Source organism: Ictalurus punctatus, chromosome 10 (genome assembly GCF_001660625.3).
Source record: "Ictalurus punctatus breed USDA103 chromosome 10, Coco_2.0, whole genome shotgun sequence".
NCBI lineage: Eukaryota > Metazoa > Chordata > Actinopteri > Siluriformes > Ictaluridae > Ictalurus > Ictalurus punctatus.
The window spans coordinates 23,764,393-23,774,048 of NC_030425.2; the positions used below are offsets into that span (position 1 = coordinate 23,764,393).

General features: G+C 36.5%; 1 protein-coding gene across 1 annotated transcript; it reads right to left on the reverse strand.

Moving 5' to 3' along the window:
* Positions 1 to 6,620: 6,620 nt before the first annotated feature.
* serf2b (small EDRK-rich factor 2b) lies at positions 6,621 to 8,655 on the reverse strand. Its single transcript, XM_017478625.2, has 3 exons — positions 8,503 to 8,655; positions 7,333 to 7,438; positions 6,621 to 7,225 (listed from the first exon to the last, which is right to left on the reverse strand). The coding sequence occupies exons 1-3, from the start codon at positions 8,507 to 8,509 to the stop codon at positions 7,159 to 7,161; spliced, it is 180 nt and encodes a 59-aa protein (XP_017334114.1). The 5' UTR covers positions 8,510 to 8,655; the 3' UTR covers positions 6,621 to 7,158.
* Positions 8,656 to 9,656: the final 1,001 nt, after the last annotated feature.

Genomic DNA, 9,656 nt, shown 5'->3' on the forward strand with positions numbered 1-9,656 from the left:
CTCGGCGCGATGACGTAATAATTACGAACAGTTTCATAGTTCTATTGTTGTCATAGTTTCTAAACACACAGTTACACACCTTTCTGCATCGAATAAACTAACATGGACGCTGTTCATATATGAAGTTCAGTTTTTCTCAAATTTTTTCCAGTAAATCTCCCAGTGTACTGTGCATAACCCGTGCAGTATTCATGTATAAAGATGTTTATTCATGATGTGCAGACCTTTTTACAGAAACTAATCTCAAGCTGAAGGTTGCACACATTTACAAATCAAATCGTCAATCCAAATGAGACCTGACCTTGATGAACAACATTTAATGTAAACAAATAAATAAATGCAAATACAAAAAAATAAAAATAAAAAATAAAAAAAAAACAATAAGTGTGAGCTCAAACTCTCAACCAGAAAGTTGCATATTGAATTTAACTGAATTCAAACATATTTTTGCAACAATTTTTAAAACTGTTTTTCCAAATAAAGTGACGGTAGCCCGAGGAAAACCTGGTGAACAATAGTGAAATCCCAGAGCAGAATCCACAATTACATTTCATAGTTTACTGGAGTCTTCATTTTTAATTTTCTTCTTAACTAACTAGCTAGATATAGACTTTTTTTCACACTGTAGAGTTTTGACCAGTAATAGGCTATGGACATTTTAAATGTCCAACCCACATTTCCGCAAGCTGGAAGAAAATACATCTATTTCTAAATTAGGTATATACTTTATTATCATGACTGACTCTGTGCTCTGACCCCAGCTTCCGGACAGGCTGGGGTATGCGAAGAAATCTATTTCACTGTGCTCTACTGTATATGTGACCAATAAAGACTCATTATCATTATCATTATCAATACCTTATTATTTAATTTTAGCTTTAGTAACGAGCAATATTGTTACATCTCTCTCTCTCTCTCTCTCTCTCTCTCTCTGTGTGTGTGTGTGTGTGTGTGTTCTGTTCATTTATTACATGGCGAAGATGCCAACGTGCATGTAACACCAGTCCCATTCACAAAGCGTGAGCAATAAAATTACATCCTGGGACAACAGCTTTTGGTTTTGTAAAGATCACGAGAAAATAAAGTCGAGATCACGAGAAAAGAACAAAGAAAAAAAATGAATAATGCATGGCCGCATAGGGATTCCGTAGTGTAGTCCAGTCGTGTTTCTGTTACTACAGTGCACTGGACAGTAAATTGACAGCTCTATAAACATGCAGTTTGTGGCATGGTGGCATTGTGGTAGCACTTTGTTGTTGTTTTGTATGTTTAAAAAAAAAAAAAAAAGTCATTTTATATGTGTAATTCACAGTCTTAAACTTTTTATTTAACACTTTGCTAAATGTTTGATTTTTTTCTTTATTCTCTCGACCATATAAATCATATTACTTAAAAACTTAGCCTAAGTGAACGGCAGCTTAATTTACTTGTCATATTTGCCTTTTATATGGAATTAATGAACACAGAATATTCCAGGTGAAACCATCACAATTTAACAGCATTAATAGCCACTAGGTGGCACAGTGATGGGAGTTTAAAATAGTTTAAAACAGGACCTGTAATGCAGCCTGGCTGATCCGGTGTGACCAAATCTTTTATACAGGGAAGCTACTTTTTTAAAGAAATTTATTATTTACATGGACTGGACTATTTAGGCGAAGTTTGGCTAATGTATGTTATATTCAAGTTATATGTACTTTGAACTTTAAGTAGAGAAAACTTGGACATTTAAAATAAACTGAACTAACATAGGTTGTTCTAACACAGAATGACACTTTCTGATAAATGAATTGATTGTAGTTGTCAGCACTTGCTAGAAAGTAGAAGTAAAACAAACAAATACATGTAGTTTGTTTCAAACTCTTTGAAGTTAAAAGCACGAGTATTGTATGTCTAATGCACCAAATTAAAGTGTGTAATCTTGTAAGGACAGCTAATAAGGTTTCACAACATTTATGAAAAATATTACCAAAAGGCAGGGTACACCCTGGACAGGGTGCCAGTCCATCGCAGGGCACACAGTCACACACACATTCATGCCTACTATGCATGTCTTTGGACTGGGGGATTTGGGAGATTTGGGAGAAGAAAACATCACAATCAGGTTCCTGCAAACAAAAAAAATCTCAGTAAGAATCATTATATCCCTAACAGGAGGAAAAACATCACCTTGTGTAATGTAACTCAAATACCACAAAATACAAAATGATAAGATTACAAAGGAAAGAATAAGTGGGGGAGCTAACTGTGACAGAATTGGCATCAGAGCTGTATGTGGAAGCCCAGCCCTTCGCCACAGTTGGAGTCCGTAGAGTAGGCGGGGACTTCTGGATACAAATCATGCACAGCATGCACAGCATGTTTAATAGCAGTACATAAAGTTTAATCTCTGTAAATGAAGGTGTTACAACTCGCTATCCTTGGGATGGAAAGTTTTTTTTGTGTGCTGTGCCATATTTTGTGTGCAGGTCCGCACTCCCTCCCAGAGTTTCCAGCCTGCCCTAGCCTGCCTTGCTCAGGCCTCCCAGGTTGACATCACTGATTGAGGCCATATTTAAAGAGGAAGAGGAGTGAGAATGGTGTGATCTGTTGCTAGGAGAGTGTTTGGTTCGTGTTGCGTGCCCTTGTGGCTATAAAAATTCTGTATTCTGAATGCTGTTCTGGTTTTGACTCTTGCCTGGTTTTTGACTTTGAGTTTGGTTGTCCCTGTATCTGTTTGTGTATATTCTTCACCATTGTATATATGATTCACTTGGTTCACTGGCAGTAGGGGTGTGGCTGCCATTTCTTTTGGGAGAGGGTCCTTTTGTCTCTGTTTTTGGCTTAGGTAGTTAGGGGAATATCCTTCTATTTTCTTTGTTATTTTCCTTTTAGGTAAGCTAGCTACCTAACAAAAGAATCCTTTTGTTTATTATTTTGGCCTTGGCTCACCCTGAAGGTACGTCTGGTGTTTTGGTTCTTTGTATCGTTGTATGTATATAATTGTGTTACAATATACCAGAACTTTTTAACACAAACCTGGTTGTGTTGTTATTCCTGGCTTCCCTTATTTAAAGGTCAAATTCCATTGAATCTGCGAGTTGGTTACTCTGTGCAGCCTAACCTAGACTGGGCTGTAATAGAAGGATTTAACTCGTTGTTCTGGTGCATCATTTTCTATCTAAAAATCCACATTTCCCTCCAATAATATTGGCACCCTTGGTAAATATGAGCAAAGAAGGCTGTGAAAACTTGTTTATAATTTAAACAGTTGATCTTTTGTTTAAATTTTTTTTACAAAAATACTTTGTTCTCATGGATATCAAACAAAACATACATTTAAAAAAAATGTTAAATATAGGTGTGCAACAATTATTGGAACCCTTTTAGTCAATACTTTGTGCTACCTCAGTTTACCAGGATAACAGCTCTGAATCTTCTCCTATAATGCCTGATGAGGTTGGGGAATACATGGCAATTGATCTGAGACCATTCCTCCATACAGAATCTCTCCACATCCTTCAATTTTCGAGGTCCACACTTGAAATATAGACTCTCCTCTTTAGTTCACCCCACAGGTTTTCTATGGGTTTCAAGTCAGGCGACTGGGATGGCCATGGTAGGACCTTGAATTTGTAGTCAGTAAACCATTTATTGTGTCGATTCGGATGCATGTTTTGGATTATTGTCCTGCTGGAAGATCCAACCATGGCCCATTTTATGCTTTCTGACAGAGGCAGTCAAGTTTAACCGTGGGCATGAGGTACTTTTCCATAAGGCTACCTCTGTGTGCGCCAAAACCACCTCTGGTGTTTATTGCAAAAAAGCTCTATTTTGGTTTCATCTGACCATAGAACCTGATCCCGTTTAAAGTTCATGTAGTGTCTGGCAAATTGAAGACACTTGAGTTTGTTTTTGGATGAGAGAAGAGGCTTTTTTTTTTCTTGAAACCCTTCCAAACAACTTGTGATGTATAGTTGCAATCAAAATTATTCAACCCCTATTGCAAATCAGGTTTACTGTCAATTTTCAGACTTTCAGTTGTTTAAAATGAACAAATCAAACAAAAGCAATTGAAAAAGTTAAACACAACAAATGCTTCAAGTGGTTTCTCCAAATTCAACTGAAAATGCAATTTATAATGACTTCTCCAGTCTCAAAATAATTCAATCCTGGAATAGAATCCGTCACAAAACAGGTGTTGTCTCAAGCACACCTGATGCAACTAATCAAGGACTTCAGTAGTTGCACCAAGTGTGCTTGAGCTGGAACAATAATTTTGAAGCATGAATAATTGTGAGTGCAACTGTATAACGCCCACTTCTAATCAGGTTAATTTTAGATGTGGACTTACCTTAAAGGATTAGGCCTGGTTAATTCTAATTTCCAATACACACAAAATTTATTATGAAAAACATGGGTATTTTAATATCCATTGACTTCAGAGAACAGAAAATTGTTCATTTTGATAAACCCATTGCATTTCTTATTGTCTAGTTTGTAGTGTCAATGTCAGTCATCCAAGTTGTGTTTTCCTTGCTAAATCTTTTACATTAACAATCTAGACAACTTGATTTTGAAGTAAATCTTTAATACCTGTTTTTCATGATAAATGACATCTGTTAAAAAATTACACTAAATTATCAATTATGTATAACTGTTCATAATATTAAATGTGACCCCAGATCAGCATTAGCTAAATGTCTGTGAATTTGCATTAATGCTTAGCGTTAGCTATACTAATATTTAACAACTTGGCCATCTGACATTAGCATATAATACATTTACGTCAATCAAAATTTAGCAGGATTTGCAAGTATCATGCAACTAAAAGGCCAGACGATCAAACATTGTGCTGAGAGTTACTATTAATGTTAATGTAGTACACCAGAACTTTAGGTGAGCCATGGTGGATTTAAGGGAGAATAATAAAACGCTGTGCAAATCAAAATTCACATGATTGTAGATTTGCAGAGACCTCCTCGTTGAATTGTCTGCTGTGAAATTGTCAAGGAGAGTCATGTCAGGTTGGGGAAATAAACAATAATCACTTCTTTGGGGGGGGTTCCCCCAAAAAGAGAAGTAAATTTATGGGAATAGGCCTATTCGACACTTTTAAAAACGTCAGTATGTCCGTATCCACAAAGAAATTAGGCTAACTTTACACATTACAAAGCAGGAATGCATTAATATCGGCAATTATTAGACAGTACTGCGTAACTATAGTTAGTCTAGCTAATTGCAGAATGCTACCTTTCAGATCAGGTGGTGCAATATTAAAACTAAAAAAGATGCACAATAAAATATAAAATACAAACTCCTGGAAACTCACAACATTTATCAGACCTGGGAATCTTTCCAAATATTATTGCCCCAGACAATCCAAATAATCTTTAAAATGTTTTTCTTCCTTTGGCTATATGCAGCTGTTTTTTAAGCATTTATTGATTAGTATTTTTACTTTTAATTACATATTTACATACTTATTAATGAAAATGTTCAATTATAAAGCAAAGGACCCCATTTAGATGTGCAGCAGTACTGTCCCATGGTGTCCAGCAAACCTTGGAAAACGCCATGTCTAAAAGTTTGTGAACATTACACGTGTTTTTTTGTTTTGTTTTGCTTTGTTTTTTAACATTTTAACCCCTTTACTGTTATAAATACCTCCGATTTTCTGGAAAGGCTTTCCACTAGATTTTGGTGTGTTGTTGTGGGGAGTTGTCATCATTCAGCCACAAGAGCATTAGTGAGGTCAGGCAGTGATGTTGGGTGAGGAGGTCTGGGATCTAGACTGGGATCCAGCCTGTGTTCCAGTAGGGCTGAGGTCAGGGCTCTCTGCAGGACACTTGAGTTCTTCCACATCAACATTGATAAACCATGTCTTTATGGTGCTCACTTTATGCACAGGGACACTGTCATGCTGGAACAGGATTTGGCCACTTTGTTCGTGAAGGGAAATTACAACGCTACAGCCTACATAAACATTATATACAATTGTGTGATTTCAACTTTATGGCAACAGTTTGGAGAAGAACCACATATGGGTGTGATGGTCAGGTGTCCACAAATTTTTGGCCCATATAGTGTATTACAACCTCCTTATACAAGACCTATAATTAATTTGCTGAGGTACTGTAAAATATGAGTATTTGAATAAATTCTGCAAACATGTTATAATTTGTGAATGAAAAGACTGTTGCCGTAGCCCTGTTTTTTTGTGTGTGTGTGTGTGAGTGAGTGTGTGTCTGTCTGTTTAAAAAAATAAAAGTCCATTGTTTCCAGGGGCACAGTGGTAGGGTTCACAAAAATCTCTGGTCTAGATCACACCCACTTCTGGTTTAAATAAATCAAAATACAGAGAGAGCTCTGAATATTTGGAGCATAAACAGATACAAATAGTGGTATTGCGTTACACCCGTATCTTCAAGGCTTCAAACCAACAAAGACAGAGTTGGACCGTGCAACCTCGTGCCTCCTGTAGATCTGTTCTTTCTGCTTTGGGAGGTAGGTTAAAAACTAAATTCAGCAAATCCTCATTGCATAGAGAACTTATAAACCACAAAAAAAAACTACATGAGCTTCTAAATGTACCACTTTCATACATTTTAAACACTGGGTTTGGGGATGGGGGTGGGGAATCTGTTTAAAAATGTACAGTTTATTAAGGGTGTTTAATACAAAAATACAGAAACTCGAAAGTCAATTCATATGTTGACTGGCAGTCTCCCTCTTTAAAATGATCTGCTCCATGTCTAGTACACACTTGAAAATGATTTGAAATCAAAAGGAGACAAAAGACAGAAGATTAAGATGCAATCTCATGACATTTGAACCAAGAATTATCAGTAACACAGTTGTGTTTAACGCGTGGTGGAATTACACATCGATATTTTTAACCAGTTAAAAATACGATTCAACCAATTTACGTATCATAATTTAATTATTGCGTGTACTGATCATATCTGGAACAATGGGTAGATCATTACTTAACTCAAAGATTTTCCCTCATAAGTCAGATCTTTCTGAAGCCACATTGTAGACTATTTTCTCCAACTGATTACCAGTCAGTAATAGTATTTTTAGCTGTCTATATGGTTACAACTTTTCGTGAGCCGCAAGCTGTTGAATGTTGGGAACCACTGCAAAAACGCATGCTAGTCCCAATGTGTCCACTGGCTATTTTGACTTCGTGTCAGTCTTCTCGTTGGCTTTTTTCTGTTTCTGCTGCATTATCTCTGCATCCCTAAAATGAAAAGCATTTGTGTTAGATTTTGTTATTTAATATTGCTAATAGATGGCACTATCACATAATTATCACCATCACTGGGAAAAAGCTGAACAGGACATTACCTCTGCTTGCGAGCAGCAGCGGAAAGACCATCATCCTTCCTGCCCTTGCCATGCTCATTTTGCTTCTTGGCGTTCTTCTGGCGGGCAAGTTCACGCTGGTTTCCTCCTGCACAAGAAAGGTTCACATCCAACACCACCAATTAATTAGGATTTAGGTTTTACATCAATCTCCTAAGTTTTACACCAAACTCCAGTGCTGAAAAATACAGCTTGATCTGACCAGCTAACAGCATCCAAAACTCAGGCCGAGCTGGTCAAACCAGTAAACCGTCTCTACCAGGTAAGTGCTGGCAGATTTTAAGAAAAACAATTTTAATACAAAACACAACAGTAGAACTGGTAGAAAAAAATTACCTAAAATATTTATTGATCAATTTAGTTAAGTAATAATGAAGCTGGAAAATAACTTACCAGCTGTTAAAGATGGTCTACCAGTTTGACCAGCTCGGCTTGTGTTTTGGAAGCTGATAGCTGGTCAGACCAAACTGGATTTTTCAGCAGGGATACCGTTATGTAAACATAAATAGATACATTTATTTACATAGGTTAATAACTGAGCATTGTCAAAATGCTGAGGTCCTTTGAATTGTGCTTGATTCAAACTACGAGCTCATTCTTTTCATCAAATACGCTTTATCATGTCTGCAGGTTTATTAATTATATAAATATCACATGCCAACGTGGCAACATGAACTCCAAAAACAAAAGCACGTGTTTAATATTCAAATACACACAAAAACCAGGTCAAGACTACCAAGAAAATACAACACATCAATAGTTGTGCGATAATCAGTTCTTATGTCCAGCAAGAGAATAAATGATGAGTTCTTGTTGCGCTTTATTACTAGCTAGTACTCAGTGACGTTACAAGGAAACGCTAAGATGAAGTTATTTTGCCAAGATAACGTTATCAAAAACATTTGATCGGGATTAGTCGTTACTCGTGGCGCTTAATAAACAATCAACATGTTTATTTTGTATATTTGTAGTGTATTTATTAGCACAACAGTGATCACGTCGGCTAGCTAGTTAGCTTCAGCTACATTATCATTAGCTAGCGTGACTTCATAACGTTTCCGTATTTATATTAGGTACGTGCCGTGTATCTAATATAAATACTGAAAATATGCAAATATTTTTTGATCAAATATTATTCAACAAAATACCTACTGGTCATGTCTTTCGATGCTTTTTAAGTCCGGGCAAAGCGAAGCCTAACCCCTTCTTTTTTTTTCCCCCTGAAGCAACAGAGCGCTAATGGCGTTTCCTGGTTGACCGAGATGTGGCTGTTTGCCCCGCCTCCATGTTGTGGTGTGTGTTAGCCAATCATCTTACAGGAACTGCGCATGCGCTCCAAAGAGTAAGATGAAATAACATGGCTTCCCTTTCTATTTATAACATAAACAAACACCGGAAGTTCAGAAAGATATTCTCCATTCTTTGTATCATTTGTTTGCGTTAACTTTCTTAGTAAATCTACACACATTTTAGGTCAATAAACGTAAACGTATTATTATTATTATTATTATTATTATTATTATTATTATTATTATTATTATTATGCAGCATGAATCGATTTACAAACAGATGACCAAGTTCCGAGTAGCAAAAACAGGAAATAAGAATGACAGAGATACAATCTATAAAGGGGTGCTGGACATGAATATTGTTGCTCGTCCACAATGATATTACGCTGTTTGTTTGTGGCAGCAATCATCACGTGAATCATGACGTGCAGAGCACTTGGTTTCTTCAATCATGTAATGACCCTCCTGGCTGGATTTATTTAACAGGAGCTTAGAAATTTGGTTAAATTTATTTCAACAGGACCTAAAAGTATTCATCATCGCAGATTGTAATAGTAACTGATGACTCGCCCCCAAGTATTTCGAAAAAGAGTTACTCGCTCGTGCCATCTGGTGGTGAAAGGACGAAGTGCAGATAGTAATCCAACTGCGTGCTAATCCTAACCCTAAAATTTTAAACAATAAAAGGCAACTTCAACCAGTAAATAATTCTGCATAAATACCCATATCCATATATGATACTAATAGAATAGTTTGCATGTACTTATAGTGAACCTATTGACACATAAACATTAGTTCACATTTTAAGCCCGACCTAATTCATTGTCCGTTACTTCCTCTGCAAGGTTCATGTGGGTTTAACTGTAAAACTTGAGGGTTTGATTGTGCTGGTTGATTTTTGCCAGTGAGATTATTGATGCAAATTTCCTATACATAGATAAATGTATTTGTTGAAATGAGTTCTGTACAAAGGAAACCATTAATGAATTAATCCATCCATCCATCCATCCATCCACA

Coding starts and splice junctions, on each gene's coding strand:
- serf2b (XM_017478625.2), bottom strand. Junction 7,226..7,332: donor GCTGCTGCTCGCAAGCAGAG/GTAATGTCCTGT, acceptor TTTTCATTTTAG/GGATGCAGAGATAATGCAGC.